Source organism: Teleopsis dalmanni, chromosome 1 (assembly GCF_002237135.1).
Source record: "Teleopsis dalmanni isolate 2A chromosome 1, ASM223713v2, whole genome shotgun sequence".
In the NCBI taxonomy this organism is placed as follows: Eukaryota; Metazoa; Arthropoda; class Insecta; order Diptera; family Diopsidae; genus Teleopsis; species Teleopsis dalmanni.
Window position 1 is genome coordinate 74,897,086 of NC_051846.1, and position 26,597 is coordinate 74,923,682.

At 26.5% G+C, this 26,597-nt stretch overlaps 1 protein-coding gene across 5 annotated transcripts in view; it reads left to right on the forward strand.

Moving 5' to 3' along the window:
• LOC119670359 (formin-like protein) overlaps positions 1 to 26,597 on the forward strand; it is a 66,879-nt gene that overhangs the window by 15,059 nt on the left and 25,223 nt on the right. For all 5 annotated transcript variants that reach the window (XM_038080611.1, XM_038080619.1, XM_038080594.1 and 2 more), the window contains exon 2: positions 20,988 to 21,071. In XM_038080611.1, coding sequence (XP_037936539.1) covers positions 20,988 to 21,071 — 84 coding nt within the window. The remainder of the gene's footprint in view (positions 1 to 20,987; positions 21,072 to 26,597) is intronic.

Here is a 26,597-nt window from a genome sequence, read left to right on the forward strand (position 1 = left end):
TTCACTGTCCATCAATAAATGCAGGAAATCCAGAAATAAAATTATGAACGTGAATTGTACGTGCTTATGTATTTTTGAATAATTTTTCTTGTGTAAACACAAATACAGATTGGTTTCTTTCTCATTTAATATATGAATGTGTAATTAATAATTGTTTATTCTTTTTAAATATGTTTGTATGAACAGAAATATACATTCATATCTTTTTCTTTTGTACCTCAATATTCGTATTTTGGAAACTACTCCAGGCTTTTTAGTATGGAATTATATATATTATTAACAATTAAAACATAAATTATTAATAATAAATATATAATTATAAATTTGCATTGTTTAATATTTATTAATATTATTTCATATGTCTTGTTATGAGGGAAGTGAGGCTATTAAATGGTAAAAGTGTAGTTTGCGTTAACTAGTTTTTTTGATTTTTAATTATTTATTTTTATTTCGTTATTTTATTAGTTTTTTATTTTAATATTTTTTTTTTATTATATATGATTTTATATTTCAGTTATTTTTAAGTAACATTATATATTTAGCGCAATTACATTTTTATTTGTAATTAATTCGGTATATTGTATTTATTATATAAATAAATTATGTACATTTTACTTATAAATTATATATATAACAAGTATAACTTATTACTTTTTTTTTTACATTTATAATGTTAATGGTATCTTTTATAATTTATTACTTCATGTTTTTAGTGCAGTTAGTTACCATATTGGGTGTTATTTAATTTTATGTATGTATATATGGTATTTAAGTTAAATTATGCACTATAAGCCTAATTGGTAGAAAAAGTTTATTTCGTAACTGATCTATTGAAATTGTATTTCCTTTAAATGTAAAAGTGTGTAAGTTAACTTAATAATGTTTATATTTTAGTAAATCATATTGAAGATTTTTTGTAACTTTCGTTAAGCATTTGGGAACTACTTTAATAACTTCTTATAATTTTTCGTTTATGTGTTCAATTGGTACCGTTTGCTCTTTACTATGGTATTCATTAACGCTCCGATGGGAACATGGGTCTGGCCAGACCTTTTTTGATTTCAAACACAATTTAAATACAATTCTAATTTATTGTCTATACATTTGTCTATACATAAATTGTGACGATAGAGCCTACAGAAGAATAATTATAAGCATGTTTTTGTACACTTCATATACGGTTCTCATGAGTACCGTACGTGACTATTAAAATATGTGCCCATCGAAGTGTTAAAGTTAATATCCACCTTTCTAGCTTATTATTAGATTCCATACAAGCACTGATCAAAAACGACCTGATGTTATTTTTAAAGAATTGATAGCCATAAACGCAGAGAGTTTGCATTTCTATCAATTTTCTCATTTCTGTTGGTGTCCAGATCTCCAGTCGCCCAATTGTCAGACTGGAGTTTCGTTACCCTCATGAACACATATCCATGAGTTAGAGATTTGAGCACAAAGAAAAAATATGCAGTTGTAAATGCATATAAGAAAAGAATGCTGGCATTACATAGTCGTTTGCAGGTAACGAAAAAGAGATGAAGAGAAACAAGGATTAAACTTAGGATCCATGAAACTATATATTACTATATTATTATTTTTGACGTAACCATGAAACAAATAATAGTAACACCGTTGTGCTCTGATGAAAAACGACGCCACCATATATTTTACTGTAAGTGTTAGAAATTCTTCGGGAAAGTGGAAAATTTGACTAAATTTGCCAGACATTGCCACTTGATCCAATCGATATGCAGTGCTTTAGCAATTTTGAAAAAGTTGCAGGGTGAACTAGCTTCTACAACTGATATATTTGTCTTGACAAAGAAAAAAAATTTAATGATTTCATTAAAAAAAAAAAAAAAAATCCAAAAATAATCCAAAAATAATCCAAAATTAATTCACACATGAAGCAAATATAATTTATTTATTTATAAAATATTAACTACTTCTCGTTAAAAAAATTTGCATATCAAATAAGTTACTTTCCCTTTTTTAAATATCGGTTAATAATTAAAATAGTATCAATGTTTCCATGCGATGCTCTTCATTCATCCAAAAAATCACCTTAACGTATTCATATAGTCTTATAGAAATCTAATAGGATAATTAAATTTTTTAGTGTTAATAAAAGAAAATAATTGAAAATATAAATTTCCTTTTAAAAATGTTAAAAAACAATTTATCGCTGTTAAAAAATTTTTAAAATTGAAACATTTTAGTCTCATTTGTAGATTTTATAATTAGAAAGCATTTTATTTCCTTTTTAGTTAAAATAATTAATTTTTTATGTGCAGAAATCTGTGGTCAGCTACCATAGTTGTATAAATAACTATATTTATATTTGTTTTAAGATATATATATATATATATATATATAGTTTCATTAAATTACACCAACAACAAAACAAAAAAATCGACCCTATCCCAATAAAGCCGGACATCACATGTTCAATAAAATTCGCATATGTTTGGTTCGACAAGCGCACATGCCAGTGAAGAAAGAAACGCCGTTGAAGCGATCCCGTCGAATGCCTTTAGCACGGCTACATCGCATTATCATTATCCAGAGTATATCTGTGCGCTACATTTTTTCTGTTTAACAAAATACGAATATAAAACAGACAAAGAAATTTATTATTATTTGAGTTTGAGTAGTAATTTTGGTTTTTTACTTCAAATTAAAATTGAACTTATGCGATGTTGTTCTCTTCCCTTTCAATTCCCTTCCCTATGCGAGCAGTATCCATTCGGTGCCACTGCTGAACTTTGTTAAATAATTCACAGGAAAAGGGTGCGTTGGAAGTTTCTCGACTCATAGTTATAGTTAATTTGAAAAGGGAAAATATGTTTATACGTTTTCATGCAATATTTACGCTGTACATTGGGTATACATTCAAAGATACAGATAGATTTGTCATTCGTTTTATTTTTTCTGTGTTTCTGCAATTTGATTGTACACTTTTAGATTGCAAGGCATATATCTGAAAGCTATGTTTTAATCTATTACTGCGGTTTTGTTTTTGTTTAGCAGATACATTTGCGCTGGAATGATGCGCTGTTATTGATGAGAAACAAGCTCTGGCTTGTTGCTGACAGCATCACAATCTTCCATGCTTTGAAGTAGACATTATGTGTTAAGCAACATGTGGCTTTGGTGGCCTATTTCAAAGCTAAATCCATCGATTTTACGCATAAATTATGTGCATCTGCACATATTGTGAGGTAGTAATAAAATATAGCATAGATTTGGAGCATTTATTGCTTTTCTGAAAAGAGTAAAGATGAAAGAAAAAAATAAAACACCAACAACATCTTACGATCAATTTTAATTTTTTTTTTTAATTTTATTTTTAAATTGTCAACATTTTATGTACTAAAGGGAAAGTTTTATGTGGTTTATACTTTTCGATTTATTTGATTAATGGTGTCTTATTAAGATTTCACTAAAATATGTTTTTTAGATCCAATTTAATTTTATCTCTATTACAACATTCCGACAACTACATAACAAAAACAATATGTTTTATCTACATACATATGTATAAAAACTAAAAACACTTAATTAAACCAAATTCCTATTAATAATTTTATTGAATTATTTTATTGAAAATAGTTCAATACATATTATATTCTCAAATGTGAAAACCTTTTGATATATGATACCTGAACAACATTTGCCTTTAATCTTTACTTTGAGTTTTATTTCAAACCCCTGTAGAGAATTAAATTGTTAGCTACAAAACCAAGCCAACGTGTGTGGCTGGCTGTGCCTTACTGGTTATGAAAGAACATAGATAAAAATTATTGTCTATATAAAGCAGGAATATATTTTCTATATTATCAGTAACAAAATATATATGCATACATATGCATTCAAAGTTCTAAATGATACTTTCGGCTTGTTATCTCTTAGAACGCTTAGAATGTTAGGCTTAATATAAGCCAAGCCGCCTATACTATTTTCATTTGTGCTGCGCATATTATCAGTTAAGCATTCATTTATTAGATTAGTTTTATATATTAGTTGTAAACATATAAATATTTATATATGAATATATTTCTATATATGTGTATGAGACATGAGTTGTATAAATTTTTTTATTTTATGAACAAAATATATTGTAAGTACGTAGATACATTAAGATTCTTGTACTTCTTTGCTAATTTCAGGTTTTTATGACCACCGCTTAATGTTGGGCATTATAAAGCGAAGTGTATTAATACAGTCATTAATATGCAATTAACTGTTTTAAAATATAAAAAACGTTCTTACATAACTCACGTTTTAGAAATATTTAAAAAAAATAATAATAATAAAGATATAAAAATAAGTTATTACTTCGTATTTAGTATGAAAATCTTATTTCCTTATTTAAAACTCATTTTACAAATCATTTTATGTAGTACAACTGTTGGCGGTTTCACGCAAACTATCAAGAAGATTTGTGGCAATTTGTATCCATGTTGAATAGATTTGCTTTAAATCATAGGCTTTCAGGGAATACTTGTGTACTATTTTTATTTTTGCTTATTTAGTTGCAAGAAAATTGCAAGAAAAAATGTGAAATTCCAAACAAGCGTACACATATGCGTTGCAGTCCACATTAAAATGGCATTAAAATTTCCCAACCTATGAAATAAACAGTAAAAAGATAAATGCAAAAAGGTATTCATGCTTATTTGGTATCGGTGTCGAGTTACCTACTTCCAATGTGCATATTAAGACATCGGAAAAGCAATAGAGCACGAAAACCAAAAGCCAGTATTATTATCGGATTTAGCATTGACCTTTAAGGTGTTAAAATTCTCCAAAGTTCTTGGTTTTGAATACAAATAAGTTCCTCATTTTCTCTTTTGTTAACTAATTAAAAAGGAGAAAATAACGAAAAAGAAATTTTGAAAAATTAATTCTTGTCAGTTACTTTATTTTTTCTGCAGTATTTCTTTTTAAAGAAATTTACATGTAAAATTATATTTGGAATTATAATTAAAAATTGAATCCACCTCTAAATGGTTTAAAATTGTTGTTGTAGTCTAATTAGACGAATGGTCGAAAGTGAGTTATCTGAACGACATCTACAGAGAAATTATTGAATTATTGAGGCCCTATGCCACTTTCCACTTAGGGAAATGGACAATAGCCCATCTTTAATTATTCTCATTGCATGAAAGATTTTTAAAGCACCGCAAGCAAGACTCTGATCGAACATAAAGTATTATTTATATTTTGTGGGGACGTGGGAAGTTCCTGACAACCGTACTTTTCTATTTGTGTTGTCTTTCTGGTCTAAAACAAAGATAAACTGACATATAAAACGCGTCATTTTGTTTTCTTCACCACGTCAAATTACACTAGTTATTTCAATTTAAAATAAACTCATTTCAAACTATTTTCATGCTAAAATAGTTATTTTCTAAACAACTATTGGATTTAATAATTTCAAAAAAAAATCTACAAATCATATATATAATGGCTTTAAAAAAAATAGAAAGTATTTGTATTTTGTCATTTTGGTCGGTATAATTTGCAAAGTATCCATAGTTAATATGCTGTATTTGAAGTCCCAAAGCAAGTTGTTAGTTGATATAGATTTCCTTTTTCAAGTAGCCCCATAAAAAATCAATTTGTGGTGCCACGAATCAGAAATGATTTTTGGTTATATCTCCATTAGATAGTTCATTGGAAAGGAGAATCCTAAAGCACTGTTTTTTTTGGGATCTGTATTGATCATAACGCTTGCACCAGCAATATTATTAAATAAATATGATCTCTAAATTTTTTTCTTAGTTATATTACACGAAGTACGTGTATTAAAAATTAGTTCATATTTTCAAGCATAATAGTGCTTAATAATCTAATAATAGTAAAGGGTTTAGCGATCAATAGGTCATTGATATTCAACTTACTATATAACTTGTGAGCAATAGGAAAAATTTCTTTTCCTTTGTCTATATTTAAAAATTTTCTAAAGGAATCTTGTTTCATCAGTAAATCAGTGAATTAACAAATTTTTCTTATAAACAGGTTTTCTCTCAATTTGTCGATCAGATATCAGTTCTCATAAATATTTACACGAAATTTTTATTTTAGAGTATTCTTAGCAAAATATAGTTGTGTTTATGGCTTACTTAAGACCAAGGACGCCGTACGGCGGTGTTAAGAATACCAATTGTAGTGTGTTCTAAGTACACTACTCAGTTGTAAGATTTACTTCTATTAAGGTTTTCCCTTAAATTAATGTTATATTTATTGATTCCAGAGATATGTGGGTGGTGTGGCTTATTCTTACTTACAATTCGAACTTGGTTATTTACAACTTTTAATTCTATCTACATATAATAAGATAACTTCCAATATATATATGCCAGTGATGCCCAGCCCGTTGCTTGTTAAATGCACAAATGTAACTGTTTAGTGCTCATAAGGTTTGATAAGTAGAATTATATAGAAATCCAAAAATAATTTCACCGAAAAATTTTTTTCTCAGAATGAGCTAGTAGAAATATAATTCAATCAAACACATCCCAGATATATTTAAAAAAAATTAGATTTTGGATATTTTTTTTATTTTAAACAATATAATTCTTTTCTATTTTTATTTTAATATATATGTTATATATAATAGTATTCATAAAAAAAATGGAAACGTTTTAAGATGTGTTGTTTTGTTCCTTCATAATCGCTCCATAGACATCACTCCAAATTATACAAACAAATTATATCTTTCTTATTTATTAGACAAACTTTTTGTTTTTATTCAAGTAACAAGTCTCAAGATACACTGATCACGTAATTAAATTAATCTATACATATTATATTTGTTCTCAACATTTAAAAAATATATCATTTGTTTATCTACTAGATAAAGTTATCTAGTAGATGCAAGATTTTCTTTTGATCGTGATTAAATCAACGTTAATCCTTAGCTACTATAAATGGTTGGCTCTACTCAAAACACGTAATAATACTTAATCTATTTTATCTGAAATTTGTATTATCTAAATTATTCTTATTCAAATATTGTTTGTGATTTTTTTAAAAAACAAATTTAATTCTTTAAAACGATTATTTTTTAAATTTATATGATAAAATATTTTGGTTTGTTTTATTTTTATATTATTAATTTATTTTAATACAAATATTATTATTTATTATACCATATATAAGCTTACTAAATTAGTATATTTGATTTTTTTTTTATAGATAATTTTGTATTTATTTAAGAAATAACAAATACTAGATTTTTTGTCAATTTCATTTTCATATTTAAAATATTTTTATATACAGTGAGAAATTAAAAAAAAATAATTATAAGAGATAATATAATGATTCAATAAATTATAATAAATTCAATTGCAGATTAAGTATTTTATCTAAAAACAATAATTAAATAAAAATCGCATCATTAATGAGGTAAAAACAGTGTTAAATGTTGTTGTTGTTGTTGTAACCCGCCGGGACCTGAAAGCAGATAACAATAAAGAATTACAAGACGAATACACGGGTAAAGGAGTGAATAGGTGGGATTGAGTACTGTGATGAGGGAAGGGGAGGGTGTGGAAATAATTTAAAATTAACCAGGATCTAGCCGAAAAAACCTAGCTACCTCAAGAGGACGAGTCCAAAGATCGATTAGACTTAAATTGGTGTGTGCATTGGGACAAGAAAACAGATGGGCGACGTCATGGGGCGTGGAGCTGCAGTTTGGGCACACATTAGGAATGGAGCGTTAATACATGACAAGTAACTGTTAAGCACATGGCTATATCCTGATCTGAATTGAGAAAGGACCGTTTTTGCCGCACGAGGAAGACTACGTTCATCCTGAGAAATGGTAGGCGGAGGCCTATTAAGGACCTTGTTGGGAGTCAACCTAGGTCTCGAAGAAGATACTGCATCGGTGTGGAGTGCTATAAGTCCACGTTTGTATTCGACCCCACTGATGTAAGCTCCATTACAAATTGGTCGATATGATTATTGAAGTTGGTAAGTGATTGACGGATGCAACGTGGAGGGAGGGCTCTACTAGCCATGACGCCATTGGGATGACCAACTGGGACTTCACAAGTGTTAAAAGTCGATATGCTTGCTGTGCCTATAATTATGTACGTCACTGTATATGTAGTAGGTATATAAGCATCATATCCAGATGCTTCGGATACAAGAATTGAATCTAATTTTAAATTATTTCAATTATTCATATATATCATCAAATGGGGTTTAGGATTGACTTGTCTCTATATTCAAATGACTTTTCTCTGCTTAATAAAATAATAATAAAAATAAAGTTATTGTAACTTAGAAAATTTTTTTCTTAAAGTTTTCTTGACATGATAGTTCTTGATAGTTACTATGTCCCTCTGCTGTTTATAATTTACTCTTTTCTGCTTGTCTTTTACACGATTATTTTTTAGTATGTTTAAAATAAAGGTCTTCAGTAAACCACTCAGCTTGCAAATCATTCAATTGCTTAGTTGCTTGCAAGAAATTTAATCCAATTTCATTCACACTTCATATGTAGGGCAAAATATTCACTTATTCAAATTATATTTATTTACTTGCTATTTACATTTTAACACACATTTATAAAGTTTTTATTAAAAGGTCACCAAATCACATCCATGTCTCTATTTACTCAAAAGTGCTTATTTTACTCAAATTGACTATAAAACAAACATACGTACATATGCAGATTATATAATAATTCATATCTATCAATCTATCTATCAATATAGATAGATAAATATATGTGTATTACAATTATTATATTTGCATAATTATTTAGTTATTATATTGAAAGCCAAATATTGTCTAAGAAAATGTGAAAACAGTTCGTTTTTAATTGTTTAATCTAGACTTGTAGTCACTATCGGAAAACTTCTATAGGACGTTTCTACTATTCAGTTAGTTTGTTTTGGGATTGTCTTAAAATCATAATAAAAAATTATGTTATTAATTCAAAAAGTGTAATAACACCCACGTAAAGAAAATAAAACTATTAAATTGAATATTGTGTGTATATCATATTACCGGAAATATATAATTTTTATGTATTTAGTTATATAGGTATGTATTAGTGTAGAGTATAGTGTATATATTAAACTCTCTTATAGGAGAAGTTATTGACGCCAATATTGAAATAAATTATTATCATATGGAGAGGGTAACGTATGTTGGTTACTATACGCTATACGAAACAGTCATCATTAGTGTGTGCAACGCAATTAACGTGACCATTACAAATGTCAATTTGATTAGCACTTTTTAAGATAAATAAGAATGTACTGCTTCTGCAGATGTGGTATGGAGCACATATGATTAATTAAACTGAAACTACCTTAAGTACAAGATGTCTAGCAGCACGTTCATTGACTGAAGAGATGGTGCTGAAATAGTAAACAGAAAAAATTAATTTCTGTTGTGTATATTTGCTTTCAGTTTTATTTGAGTACGATTTAGTATTTCTTTAGAGTTTAATGTCCCATAGTGGAAAAAGATAGGAACATTGCTAATTTGCTACACTTGGTTTAAGGCACATATTGCAAATTGGAACCGCATTTACACTCAACTAACAGTGCCTGAAACGGCTTTGTCACGTTTTAATTTTTTTCTATTGTTATCCAGTTAAGCAAAAAATATGCAAATTGTTTCCTTTGTTTTAAGTTATTTTGTTTACTTTTTAGTTGTCTTGTCTTGTCTTGTCTTTGCATTAATAATTTACCTTTTTTTAAAATCCTTTTTTTTTGTAAAAATATTTCTAATTTCTTTTTTTGCCTATTTTTTGTATGATTTATTTTTTACCTTTCTTTTTGTTTTGTTTGGTTTCATAATTCTCATGTGACACGTTCTTTGGATTTTTCAGCGTCTATTTCATTTGTACTTTAAGGACTTCACTTGTGCTTAAGTTGTGACGAATGTGAATGTCCTTTTTATGGCATTGCGATTTGAAAAGGATACACAATGATAACATGAGACGCTTTTAAAGTTTATGTTAAAGCTGAGGTTTTTAAAATAATTTTCCTTTTTTTCGCAACAATATTTCTATTGAATTACATCAAATATTGCTATATTTTGTAAATCTATAGCGAAGAATACTATAACTTTGAATACTTTAAAATTGTTGTACCTTCTGCTCAAAAAGTATTCGGATTTTGTAAATAAAACACACAAATTTAAATTTTATTTCAAAGTTATTTTATCTCCTTCAAAATATTCTCCTTCTGCAGCGATACACATATGCCAACGCTTAACCCAATCTTCCATACACTTTTCATAAGCCCGTGAAGGTATGGCTTTTAGTTCCTTCAGCGAATTCTCTTTTACCGATTCAATCGACTCAAAACGCTTACCACGAAGGGGTAATTTGAGTTTCGGGAACAGGAAAAAGTCGCACGGATCCAGATCTGGCGAATTTGGTGCCTGAGCGATGACAGTGGTGCCATGTTTGGTCAAAAAATCGTGTACTACAAGAATTTTCCATAGTAAAAATCGCTAAATGCACTTGAGGTAGTCTCATATTAACAGCTGCTGTAAACAAACTAATTTACAGATGGTGCTCAAATTTGTACCATATGTCAAGAAAGGGTATTTATGTATTTTGAAAAAGCTCTATTACTTAAGGAGTATTTAACAAACATCAAAATCCGGATACTTTTTGAGCAGAAGATACAAAAATTTATACTTTATCTGCTGTATTTAATTTAAAACAATGATTTATCGTTTTTTACAGAGCTATACTTTTTAAACATTTAAATATAAAATCAATGCAGCTGTTTATAAATGTATATAAATAAGTCGTTTAAGCACAGAGTAGATTCTTTCATAACTAATTATATTGTTAATATTATATAGTACACAAAATTATACACACTAGCTAATTGTGAATTTGATATTATGTTCTCAATCATAATGCAGCAATATGGTAAACAAATTAACAAATTTACGTCATTGAAAATAAAATTAACAAATCTTCAAGAAAAAACATTAAATATTTATATATTTATTTATAATTTTATTTTTATATATATTTATTTATAAATTTATACATTTATTTATATTTATTTTTATATTTTTCTTTAAATTTTTTATGTATATTTTTTTTATATACGGATATTAAATGTACTTATTTGTTGTATTATAGTATTTTTAACCTTATTTCCCTACTCCGATATTCGTTTAATATATGTGTATGTGTATGTTAGGTAATTATTATTAAAATCATTAAAAAAAATGTGTAAAATAATACGTAAAAATAATTTTTACATAATAACATATATGCATATACACGATAAATTAATTTTAAAAAATATATCTAGAATAATACTATTATTTGGATTGGGGTCATCCAAATAATTGAATAACCCATATACAAATGTTAGATTTATTATTATTAAATTACAACTGTTAGCTTGGGCTATAAAAAAATACTTTAAGGATTTTTCACCAATATTTTTTTTTAACCGAATAATTTACTAAAAATTTTCTTATAGTGATTATGTAATTTTATTACATCTTATTAAAATTATTTCAGCATATTATTAAAATATTTAAGGAAAAATTGTTTTACAATATCTTAATTAATTTTAATTATTTAATTCCATGGGAAAGAACATTTTTTTTGTTTATTGTAAAAATGTAGTCGTCTAGAAACACTTGCTTATTGTTTATCCATAAAGGTTGTATTTTTTAAAATATTTCATGAATAATGGCATATTTGTTAAGTTGTGAGCTTGAATAAATAAAATTATAATTCGAAAGTGATAATTAAATATATTAAACTTGTATACAAAAATATTTAAACAATTTATTATAATTTTTATTTTACTTCTCTCAATATATTTATTTTCGTTCAATGTTATGTACTTTTAGTGAATATTCCGATATTATCTTATTTATTCTTTTTTTGCTTTAAATATATATGTAATTTTTTAAACGATTTTAATATAATTATAAATGTGTATTCTTTCTAAAACACATTTTCTGAAACTATAATGATTGAATTATCGGTAAATAAATTATTTAAAATTAGCATAAATAAAAGTTTATTTTTTACATTATTCAGTTTTTATTTACACATTTGTTTATACATATTTTCATTATGACTAATTATCATAATTTTATTAAAAAAATTGTTCTTTATAAACAATTTTACTTAATTTCCTATTGTTGAGTTTGGCGCTATTATAACTGCTTTAGATTGCTCACGTGTTGTGAATAAACCGCGCTTACTAATTCACGATAAGTTCTTCACGGTGAGAAGTTCATCACTGCTTAATTGTTACCTATGTTCTGAAGAGTGATTAGAGCTATTAGTTGTTTATAGATTTATGTTATAATATGTAATACTGTAATAATTTAATTACATTTAAAACTAATTTACTCATTAAAACTAAAAATTCGTAAATCTATTTAATCAGAAGTTTAAATATATATTATGACGTAACATCAATGTAATGTATTATTGAAATATGGGTCAACTTTTTTTTGTTTTTTAAAAAATTAAAATTGTGACACAAGATAAAATTCTTGATTATCAAAACAAAGCTTAAGCCAGGAAGATGGCGACCGGAAATGATTAGTTTTCTATAGATTATATTTCTTATTTGTTGTTATTTGAATAAAAATAAATAAAAATGTACAAAAATAAATGAAAATGTTATATTCTATGATAAAAAAATAAATACAAATATTTATAAGTAATTTAGTGTACTATCTCCAGTCACATTCTCTGTAACTGCCCAGCTTTGATCTGGGCCAGGAGTACGTCACTGAGTGAATAACTACTCTCCTATTCAGACATCAGGAGGTCTTCAACGGCTGACATTCTGATCTTCAGTCGGAAGGTGGAATGTGTTCTGTTAGAATCTGTTTGCAGCACAAAAGATCAATTTGGACGCAGTGCTCCGCTTCGTTGGGAGCTAGTACCCCGTTCATTCCTATTTCTATTCCTATTCCTAATCTACTATCTAATAAGAACATTTTCAATATTTGATTTAGAAAATACATTAGAGATTGATGTTGTTGTTGCTATAGTTATAATTATTGTTATTGTTTTTATAGCTACAATATTATAGTGTATGAATGTGTGTGTGCGTATATATAAAGCTAAGTAAATATGCAATTCGCTTAGAAGTATTCCAATGTTATAATTAATTGATTTGTATCTTTTTAGAAATTAAAAACTATAAACAAAAAGTTGCAAATTTAAGGTTTAAACTTTTTTACTTATAATTTTAAAATATTTTTTACCCATTGATTTTCCGTGTTTCTTTCAATTATAATTGTTTTTAGTTTAAAGATATTAAAGAAATATGTATTTTAATTTTAAAACGTATAACAAATTTACTATTTATAGATTTATTGAAGGAAATATGTATTTACTGAACCAATTATAATAATTAATTAATTATAAATTTAAATTGATAAAACTATAACAAAAGTGTTTACTATTTGACAACAGTTATTGTTTGAAAAATAATAACTACATTTACTAATTACTAATCAACATATATAATATATGTTACAAACCACATGATTTAGACATTGACTACACCAAATTTAGACGTAAAGTAATTTTGACGGTTACGCTTTTTATTTTAAATTTATTTTTCAAGAAACTTAAAAAAATTTCAACATCATTTACTCAGATAATTAGTCAGACATTCTGAGTAGTTAGGCTTATTTGTAGATATTTTTATATTTCAATGAAATACAATTCAAAGAAAAAAAAAATACAACCAAAGAGTCACTTAAATGCACTCAAATAGGAAAAAAATAAAAAGCCTTAACTGACTACTTAGACTACTAAAAACTCAAAAAATTTTTTGCGAAGTAATTCTGTATAAACATTTTCAGTGTTAACAGATGAACCTAATAAAGAAATGAGCACAAAATTCTATTTGAACAATAACTAATAGACAAAAGCCTTAACAGTCGCAACTTTCGTTATTGCATTTCCTTGTTTTTTTGTTTTGTTTTTGTTAATACTAAAAACATACAAGAGAGGCTGACCTCTCAATACAAACACCGATGTGTAAACTGTTTGAGATAATAGAGGAAATCACCAATACGGTGATTAACAATTTATGAACTAAGCTCGGGAACTGTGAGGCCGCTAGAATCTTATGGCTTAATTTGGACAAAAACAAAACGAAAATTCTTTAAGGCTTCAGCAAATCTGCACTTCGTGTACTTACTGGAGTACTCACGGAGCACTGTGCCATTGCGTCTATGCTCCAACGGTAGCAAATTCCAACAAGTGGATTATGCAGAAGTTGCCAAGATGAAGAGGAGGTAGAATCTATCAACCACTTCTTGTGTCTCTGTCCAGGACTGCAGACAAGAGAATCAATGTCTTGGACTTAGCTTTTTCACTGACTTGGAAGGAATAACGAAAGCAAATTTATCGGATTTCCTCAACTTCATCAAGAAAAAGAAATGTTTTAACAAGGATAACCAAGGTTAGCAACTTGTCTCTCAATGCATAATTTTTGAGGGCATCAGATTGGGTAATATATGTCTCTGAGTGGAAGTGCCGATAACTGTCAGTACGCGCCTTTTGAACCTAACCTAATACCAATAACAAATTTTTTATAAACTAAATTCAATTTATTTTTAATAAATTAACTAATATTTTTGTTGTTGTCTTTGCATTTTTATTCGAACCCTTCTAACTTTTAAATGGTTTTTTTTCGTCATAAGACGCATGACTTTCGGCAAGAAAAAATTAAAATTAAACTACAATTTTTGTGGGTATAATTTTGCAGAAGTTATATTCAATGTCAAATTAAATAAAAAATAAACTTTATATATAATAAATAATAAATAACATATAACACACAATTTATTTTCAGTTAACTATATAAATAGACCCAATAAAATTTTATTTAAATTTTGAATTAGTTGTGGTGTATGCATCATTGAAAGAATTAATTGCACAGGATTTAAGCTCGGTTAAAGTTAAAATTGTGCTCTTAGCGGTAAATGTCTGCTTAGTGATTTCCAGAGTCACTCCTCCTCATCTCATCTGTGTGCAAGCACAATGGCTGCGCATGGCTTATTGTCATTATAAATTTCAGCAAAATTTTTTTATGTACTATTGTTGGTGTTCCTATAATAGTCGCTGTTGTTGTTTTTGTTGTTGTTATTGTTGATAACTCATTCTTTAATTTATATAAATTTATTCACTACGCAAAACTTAAATGTTTATTTTTATGTAAACACACATTGTTGCTTTATGTGTACATAACTTATCCACACAATATTTATACTCATAAACATACAAAACCTGACCGACCGGACATGGTTTTTGATTTTCGTTGATTAATAAAATAAAAAGCACTCAACTGGTGTACAAAAATATATTAAATAATTTGACTGCCGCTTTTTTCCATATTGTTTTTTGTACTGCACTCAATTAGAATATAAAGCTTAGCCTTCATTGTGAGAAAAGTGAGTCACACCAGTACACAATAAACCTCATTTTTTGAACTTTAATTCGTAATATATTGTATATAGTAAATTCAAATGTACATATATTGTTTTGTGCCAAATAATATATATTATTACAACATGTAAAAATTGCGTTTTCTTAACTTTTGTAAGAAGAAAATAAATAGTAATAAGTAATAAATAATTATATAAATAAATTTATAGTTATATATTATAAATGAATTTTATTAATATTAAAAATTCTATAATTTACAAACATTTTATGTACCGGTCAGAAATGTGTATACATAAATTTATATTATTTTCATAAAAATTACACTATAAAGAGTAAAGTAAAAGAGAATAAATATGCATACGTTAATAGTTTTAAGATGCAGACTTTTTATAAATCATGGCTGTTGCATGTAGAAAGACATCAATACTCTTATTGCAGACGCCAGTAATTGACACAAATTATTCAAGCATTTAAGTATGAAATATGTTATCATCTTCAGCAATATTTACATTTGCATCGCACTTAGTTGGAACTTGATTTATAAACTATTTTGTATCTGCATGTCAAACTCACGAAATAAATTGCATATTCTAAAACATTTCAATGTGTCTATTTCACCATTGCAATTTTTTAATTGCACTTGGGATTGTCTGCAATGTTGTCGCTGTTAAAGTGGAACAGATTCTTGGCGGCATTTCAACCTTTAATACTTGATTTAAAGTTAATGTACTCGTATGTAGTACATATATTTTTTTGCGAATTTAGCTTAATAACTTTGGCACCATATTTTCTAAAATATATGTACATATAAATATAAACACTGTGTTTAATATATTTTAATCCATAGCTCTAAAAACTAACGATGTCAAAGTGCACTACTTATAAATCTATTGCCATGCATTCATGTATGTATTCCTTTTGAATTTTTAATGTGATGCTATTTTGGAAACTGTATTCCATTGAAGGTATATGTATATATATGTATCATAAATTGATCTAAATGGAAATACAACATAAAAACTATTAAATGTTAAGACACCAAGAAACATATCATCAGATAATTATGAATTCTAAGAAATAATTATCATTCATCGAAGCATTTCCGTAGCACGAAACGTTTACATTTTCTAAACGCAACAGATTGAGATTAAAAAAAATTGTTGCTCTTTCACTTATAAATAGATTTGAAGAATTTACATTACATAAAAGGAAATTAAATCTACACACATAATACATTATTTCTACTTATAGAATCGAATGTAATTATTTTAAAGTAACCATAAAATGTTATGAATAGAATTAATGCGTTTGTTTTGCAATAGCTTACTATCTTCGTCGCAGTTAGTAACTTACGCTTTAGTTGGTATTAACTATAGTCACATAAAAGTTGAAATATGATTTGTTTAATTTTATTTTTTTTAATTATTTGTTAATTTATTATGACATATCATCAATTTATCCAATATTAAAAAAATACATAAATGTGTCATTTTTTTTTGAACTAAAGTTCAGTATGAGTATTATATAGAACTGGAACGACCGATAATAAAGAGTTAAACATTTTTTATCATTTTTTTTATTTTTAAAAATATTTTTTTTTTAAATTTAGTTCACTTTTTTTATTTTAAAATTGTTTTATTTAATGGATGTATTTTATAAAATAATTTTTCATTTATGCACCGTTTGTCTGTAATTTTAATTAATATGGAAATATTTTTCAAAACTTGGTCTACAACAAAAACTTTTATAGTGGACTAGTGACTAGTTACTTTAGGATGACCTTCTCGGTATTATTTTCCTAGATTAGGTTCTATACATAAGAAAGAATAAAAATGAAACAATATGATTAATTCAATTATTCTACAGCTGGTTTAGGATATCGTTCTAATATAAACACAGCAAGTAAATTTGTTAAAATTTTCACAACAAATTAACAAAACACCAGAAAAATGTGCGAACATAAAAGTCAAGTATGGCTTTGGGTCAGTTGGTGAAGTAGCGCTGACTCTAAACTTCAAATTTAGCAGGGCACGCATTCGATTCCTGGTACTTGCAGCCTTAAAAAATTATTTATGAATAATTAAATACAAGAATTATTTCCAAAACCACTGATGATGGGTATTTGGCAATACTTGAAGCAGCTGTATGGTCAGCTAAAAATTTAATTAATTATAATAATATAAAATGAATTTTTATTGTTATAGTTCACTACAGTTCGAAAATACTGTTTATGTTATATATATATTATAAAAATTGATTTTAAATACTTAAAATGTCTTTAAATTTAAATAACAAATTAATTAAGTGTTTAAATCTTTAAAAACTTTTAAAGTTTTATGTATTTACCCTACTACAACCAATTTGGGACTTGCATTTAGCAATTTTTTTGAAAGAACATTTGCTGATAAACATTCGAGGAAATCAATAACTCTGTAGCTTATATGAGCTTTAAGTCAACAACTAATTATAATACAAAGAATAATGATCGCTAAAAAACAAATTTATTTTTAGAATTTTTGACAGTTTTTGCATATGAGATTTGAATGACTATAATTCTGTTGTTATAAGAGTCAAGTTTTTTCCTAAATCTTTATGAATATTATCCATAAAAAATAAGTTCTCAAACATATTAAACAACTTCTATATGGGTTCTAACCAAGTTCTCAAACATACCAAACAAGATAAGTTCTACAAGATTCTGATTCAATCAGATATCATTAAATTTGATTTCTATTTTCCTTTATGGATTTGTGTATGTATGTACCTATTGCAGTAATTTTTTTTAATTTTTGTAGATATGTGTCATGCCGTTTTCGATTCATTAATCTGGATTTAAGCCAGATTTACTCTCGATCTGTTGAATTTGGTTGCCTAATCGAAAATTTTTAGAATAATGTAACATTTTTGTAACTCTGTTAATAGACATCTCAAGTGAAGTGAAATGTTAAGATTTATTTGTCAAATCATAAAAGGTAGGTAAAACCGGCGATCCACTTAGTCCTAGAAGATAGTTGTATTCCCGTATAATTACTAAAAACTCAAGGGTTATAAAATTAATTAAAACCTTTGGCAAAGCTTATAATGCTATTCAGTGGGAGGTCTTGCAGTTCGCCAAGATCCTTAAAAATGAAAGTCCTTAAAGAGATAAATAAGGTGGCGCCGCGCATGTGCTGAATGCAGTTTCATCGTCCTCTCCATAACTACGACAGGTATGATTGAAAGGGAGATTTAGTCTTTTGGCATAGTTACCTAAAATACAATGACCTATAAGTAAACCTACAAGTCTGATATCTCTACGGGGCATCTTAATGAGAGAGTTTGATTTCCTTTTATTGGAGCATGTCCAGATTGTATACAGATGTTACAGGCATTATTTAATTTCATTTCATTCAGATTCTTAGTTCCGAATAATATAAACCGAAAAATTTATTTATTTTTTTTTTTTATGAAAATTCAAATTAAATGGTAACGCGTTATGATCTGCTACCAATTTAACTATCTTTGAAAATCTAAGAAATGTTGCTACTTCAATGAATTTTTTTGTTTTGATTTATACTGAATATTCATTAGTGTAAATTTACATATTAAAAAGAATTCCTACTATACTTAGTAATATTAAAAAAATATTGTTTGTTCGATGTTGTCGTGTTATTCTATTTAATATACTTTGTAATATTTATACAAATGGGTTCTGTAAATGCAAATATTTATATTTCTGTTGATGATTGACATATACGCTATACTGACTAGTTAAGATAAATATATCTAATTATAAGTTCATTGAAATATATGTGTATAACATATCGTAATTAATATTAATGAATGCTAATTAGAAAGATTGATTTCAAAATTACTTTAATTTCCAAATATAAAAAATTAAAATTTTTGGGCTTAAAATCAATAATAGTTATTTGCTTTTACATTTAAAAGAATTTGTATAAATTAAAAATAGAAAAATAAATACGTTTTTTTTTTTTTGGTTAAAATACCATTGTATACTTTCAAATGTGATGCAATGTGAACACACTTGGCTTGGCACGATGGTAAAAATACCTGTCAAAGTAGTCAGCACCAAAGGTCTTGCTTGCATAATTAAAAAACTAAATAGCATGACACTCAAACTATTTGCTTACAACATTACAGCCGTGATTCTTAACAGTTAGTTAGTAAATAAACTTAATTCTGCTGGCCAGAAGTGGATAGAATTACACAGAGTCTAGTCAGTTCCAAACAATTCCTTGCTTGTTTTGAGATAGCACTGCTAATGGATTAAACGATGAATGCCATAATTGTATATGACAATAATTATGTTTAACTTATTTGATTGACATTTTTATTTAAAAGAATGTTGGTTGAATTTACTTCTTTCTGTTCGTTTATAATTATGATAGAAAAACTGATTTTTTAACATAGTTTGGTATAAAATAGTATTGTATTAGTGAGGCCAATCTGTACTGGTATGTATATGTAACGTGTTTTTTCTCAAGATTGAGCCTACACATATACGTAAAATTTAATATATATGTATACTTATATATACATATTAATATAAATATTTATATAATGTATATATATATTATTATAATATAAATATAATATATACATATATATTAATTATATATGTAGTTGCTGCATTCGATTTGCCAACTGTTTTGATGGCTAAATGATATGACAAGATATTATATTGGCTTAACTATTTCGCTAAGAGAACGTTGCCACATTTTCTTACTACATGTCTATTGAAAATAAATTCTTCTAATTATTTTATGTAAAAAAAAGCCAGTAATATATATAGATCTATAATTATTAACTTGATTTGAATTCCCTTAACAAATTTCACCCACTTCTCTTTTTAAATCATATTGTTTAATTGGTATGTATGTTTTTAAAACTGTTTCTATATTTTTAATTGAATATTTCTAGTTTATTAACAGAAATATATATAAACTTACATATATACTCAATGTTCCTATTGAATAACTAAAAGTTAAACATCTAAAACTGTCGTCCATAAATCACAAAATACACAATTGTATTGCTTTCCTGGTCGGCAACGGTTATGTTTTGTTCATTCATCTTTCGAGTTCATTTTTTACTGCGTTGGTTTTGTTCTATTATGAAAAAACCTTAACATTTTCTTATACCGGCATCGATTGATATCTCCTGAACATTTCTTAGTATAAAAACTGTTTTAGAGAAATAGAGTTTATTTTTATTTAAGGTGTGACTTGGTTCAATGAAAACTGCAAACTAACATTCTATGTAAATTCCTATATCATTTTATTTGAAATTTGTGAAGGAGTTTAATTTTTAGTTTTATTATATATATATATCTTTAGCTTATAGAAAATATATTTAATTTATTGTTTTAAATATATTTATTAATTTTTGTTTCATTTATTAAATTAATTTTTTTAACAAAAATCTTTGAAAAAAGTGCATTGTTAGTTTCAATATTTTGTTTTAAATTAATAGCTTCGATATATTTTAAATATAATAATAACATTGTATATAATTTTGCATTATTATTTATTTACAGGCTTCAATGGATTTACCACCAGACAAAGCTAAACTTTTGAAAAACTACGATGATGAAAAGAAATGGGATATTATATGTGATCAGGTATGTTATAACAGAGTAATAAATTTTTAATTGCTTATAGTTCCAATTTTAATATATACTAATAATAGTAATATATAATATATATAATAAACACTAAAGTGTTGCAATTTATAGAATATGATTAAACAATAAATATGTAAATATATGAATGACACTTGTATCTAAATTTTAAACCAATCATATTTAATCATATTTGAAAAATGGTTCATCTAAATATAATTGAAAATGTTCTTTAATTTGATATTTAATACATTTTTTAATGGGATCTAATGTTGATCAAATGTTGATTCAAAATCTTACAACAAAAATATACTTACTAGAATTAAACGATATTTAATAATTGAGGTGTTTTTGAGATATCTAAGATTTTATGAAACGTTTTTTCTGGATGAGTTTTCTTGTGCACCTTGTTGAAATAGGTTTATATTAAAAATGTAGTGTGTTTTCAGAGTCATTCATAAATTGTTCTTTTAGTTTTTTATACTAAATAATCAATTCCTAAATTTATATTACATAGTCAAGAGTACCTATTTTAATACTTTTTTTTTTTAGCAAATTTTATGTTACGAGCATGACACTATTTGTTTTTAATAGTGACGGCACGTATTTGGGCTTGGGCATAGAACAACTTTCTAATGCCATTTTCATTTTTTATTATATTTTGAAAGATACCACTACTTAATATCGAATACTTTTGACATTGTTTGTTTCTCCAAAGCACTGTCAGTTTTATATATGAACAAAATGATGAATTACGTTTTTAAAATACAATATATAGTTTTTTAACTTTGGGTAATATCCAAGACATCGCCAATAAATTCCTTTTAATTAATATAAGCGTATATAAATCTCTATGTTTATATTCAAATTTCAAATGTTATCTTTTTTTCTGTGAATTTTGATTGATTCATCGAACTTTTCCTCTGTGTGTATTCCAAGTCATTTGTAAATTCTCTATTTGTTGTTCCTGAAAAAACATGTTTTCGGATGGGGTTTACCCTAAATTGACTTGGGGCAGCGGCTCTGTTGATGAGAAGGAAACTATAATCCACCGCATGTGTCAGTGTTCATTTTTGGCTAATAGAAGATTCAAAATCTTTGGGGTCTTGGACTTGTCCAACTTTATATACTTTTTAGTCGTAGTTTTTAGCATTGTTTTACACTGACTGCTGCGGTTTTTCGGGAATAGTTCTGGTCTGTTTATGAACAGTGCTAACCTGTGGTAGTGACGCATCATTATTTGAATTTAAGTGGGTTTTGATCAAAGCGTCGCCATTTCAGCTTAACCTAATCCAAATTTTAACTTAGTAGATCTCATAGATGATGACTTAAATTTTAAATTTTAAAATAATATATTCTTAAAAGTTTGTTGAAATGGAATATTTGTTTATCTAACATCAATTTGAATTTTTTATTAGTATATGTTATCTAATGTCTAAGTCTATTTATTATTTTAACTACATACGAGTACATATCAATTTACATAAATTAATGTAATGAAAATTAACAAAACAATAGTGTTGACCTGGTGTCAGTTAATTAAATTAACGGTAAATTGTGTTCGACAATGTACATTCCAAATAGAAGCTCAATTTTTCTATTAAAAATACAATAGTTTCTAAAATTCATAATAAATCAGTAGTGTTATTTATTACAAATTAATAATAATACTGCTGACGCCACCGATATGCTTCGTCCTCATAGAACCACACCTTATGTTAATAATTATTGAGTCGAATCCATGTCATAACCATATCGACTCAATATCCATATACAGCTTTTTTTATGAGCATTGGTAGCCTAAAATACTATACCAAATATGAAACTGAAAAGCTTTGAAATGAGGTTAGGCTCGCTCAACATATGCCGTATTCAAAAAATTAATTTTATTTAATGCAATAAACGTATGTATAGAATATTTATTATTATTTTTGTTAAGATTAATTTCAAACATATTAACATTTGCCAATTACAAAATTCACAACTACAATTTAATAACGAATATTTTCAAAAAATCGTATTAAATGAAAAATACAGAAAATTGTTTTTTCTTTTGTAATATTTGTTTATTATTTAATTACAAAATTTGTTTATAATATATAGTAATATTAAAATAAATATATTAAAACAAACTTACACAAAACTCACCGTCAATACTTAAAAAATTATATTTTTGTACTTCTCTGGCTCGCTATTGAGTTTTATAATGAAAGATATATCTTTTGTGTGCCTCTCCCTTTACTTTTGCCCCTGACACTTAATCACAAAATAATGTGCAGCGCTATTGCACTTTAGGTTGGGAAAGCCAGCCATACGAGAGTTAATGTGGGTTTTAACTGGCAGCAGTGGTAGCACAATTTGTTCACGTTTGGCTAAGTACGTGATGCAATTGCAGAAAATGAATTATACAAAATCCACGCTACAAGCTAGTTGGTTAATGATAGTAACTTGAAGTAAAGAAGAAAAAAATATAATAAATTATGTGTTAAGTGAATTGAAAAAATTTTAATTTTGATTTTATTAAAGAAACAAAATAAAACAATATTAATTTATTAATCACATAATATATATTTATATATATTTATTTTAAAAATTTTATTTTATATATTACACAATTTTACACAAAATTTTTTAATTGATTATGTATGCAATTGATATATATAAATTTTTTGTATATAATATTTATTGTATGTAGAATTATATACAGTTAAACATCGGTTATCCCTGTTTCTATAAAAATATATAATGAAATTATTCCTTTATTTAAATAAATTTAAGTCGATTTAAAGCATTAGCTGAGAAAAGCATACCGATTTCAAACTGATAAATAGGAAATAGGATAAATGAAAAATAAGTGTGAAAATTTTAGATTGTTTTGATCATTAGGCGTTGAGTTAGATATTAAAGTCTATAACTTCGATTAAGTGTAAATGTCTTAGTCAAATACTAATTTTTTATGGATATAAATATAAAAAAAACTTTTGACGATTTTGTTCTATTGAAATGAATTGTTTGTTGATAGCTGACTTCATGGAAACGTGACCAATAATGATAAAATCAAAATGTAATGATAGAGTCAAAATATAATAGCAACGAAAAAAGCCACCAAAAGAAATACCAAGAAATCGTATTTTTAAGTGAAATTCTGGAAACATATCACAGAGGACAGTAATAAAATTTGCTTATAATTTTAATGCTGTTTAGAACTGTCTAAGCGTAAAAAATATGATTCCTATAATCAGTATATAGGTGAGTAATAATGGATTTTATGGGATCTACCACTTTAAAGAAAGAAAGAAAATTTTGGTCGCTTAGGTTATGACGTCAGTATTTTAACATATGCATGACAAAAGGTTTATAAACTACCTTGATAAACAAAAAATCGGTAACAGAAGATGTTATATTAAAAAATCGGCACTTTACTCTTTGATAGCTTGCGGGTTTCTGCAGAGTCCCACCCATCTCACTGACTAATTTGTGTATTACCAATAAGCATCGTGATTATTCAATGATTCATCAAAGATCTGGGTTTATCACATAATCATAAAAATGCCCTTCTACCAAAATAATGCTAAATCTACTACCACTATCTAGTAGATATCAAAAAATTGTTAAAGAGAAAGAGATTTTACTATAATAATCAATTTATATCCGGAACAAGCACATATTTGCATGTAAGAGAAAAACTTTACAAGAAAGGTATAAAAATGTAAGAAAAAAAAATGAAATGGAACTATTTTGCTGTTTGTTAGGTTATGTTAGTTTATACCGGCGACCTCTTAGCGATCCACTTAAGCCTATTGGCCCATTGTGTTACCGTATATAAAGGTGTATTGCTGTAAGAAGAGCCAAATTTTCTAAAAAAATGTTTTTTTTTAGTCGTAGCTCACGAGACTTCCTAAATAAAATTTGAAAATACCTTAATCCTTTTTTTTGCAATTGTCGTATCACTGTTTTCATTTTAATAATTTTGTGGTGGATAGTTGGGCTGTGTTGTAGTAATTGGTTGTATGAATGTCTTTATGCGTTTTTAACATAACTGTAATTGTCCTTCTGTAATAGAACATATCACTGATGTTAAGTAAAATTGAGGTTTAAAGAGAATAGTAATATTAATATTGAATTAGTTGTTATAAATAAAAAATATAAATTACTTAATAATTCTATAACTACAAACTTCAATTATGATATGTTTTATATAATATATGTATACATATAATATATGAATATAGTCATTATTTTACTTATATTGTATTACAAGTTTATAAAATACACTGAAACTTCAATTACATTGGAATTGATTGCATAGTGAAATAATAACGTAGTTAATAAAAATGTATAGAACTATGTAACTTAAAAAATCTAACGTACGAGTATATATAAAAATTTTTTTTCATAGATTATTATACAGTTCTACTTCCAATACTGATATTAAATATCAGAGCATTGTGATATAAGTTTATATAATATTGCAATTATAAATAACCAACAGATAATTTTAAAAAATCGTGATGATATGCAAAAATATTTTCAAAATTTTCAATATAATAATCACTTTAAATCTAATAATTAGAAGTGAAGTAAAATATTTTGTTTAATATTTTTTGATATTTACCAGTATTCAAAATAGTTGCATTGTCAGCTAAAAACTGTATTTATCTTATAATTGTTATCAACATTTCTTTCGAAATTGTTTATTTTTTATATAAATTTGCAAATAAAATAAAGAAATACTTACTTATATTTTTGTAATATAATATATAGGATACAATAGATATACATATAATGTACAACATTCATACAAATACATACATAAGTGGAAGTATTACAACGCCATTCATGGCATTTTAATGCAAACCGTATGCGCGGGACGTAACTCCTTTAAATTTTTAATCATACCACTATTATTTAGGAAGCCATTCGCTAAGTGATTTGATAGCGATACGCTTTCCCAGATATTATTTTAACAGTATAACTATTTATTATTCATGGGAGTTATTTTAAGTGTTTTCAAATATTTCCTATAAAATACGTTGATTACAATTGCATGAGTTTCCGTATATTAATAAAACGATTGATACTCCATCAAATTGGTGATTAAAACAGTATTAAAGCAATGTAGGATTGTTCAATAATTTGGTACAATTTATTGATAATTTAGTGAAACTAATATCATTGATTATTATCTCTAATGGATAATAACCATAAGTGCAAAATGATTGCTAATAGTTATAATTTGTAATACAGACGACGGACGTATCTTACACATTTACTACCATTATTACTCAAAAATTTATGCTTGTACTATCTCGAATTCGTGATCCAATTTTACACTTTTTTGTTATATTACTGTAAAATCCATACGTACTTATGTGTTGCCTAACGACTTTCGTGGATTATCAAGACAAGAGTGCATCGAACTTACTTCCACATTTGGCAATGAAGCTCCTTTGCCACTGCGAAACGTTGCTACAATGATTTTAATCGCACGAATTTGGTCAGTTCTCTCACTAACCAAATTCGTGA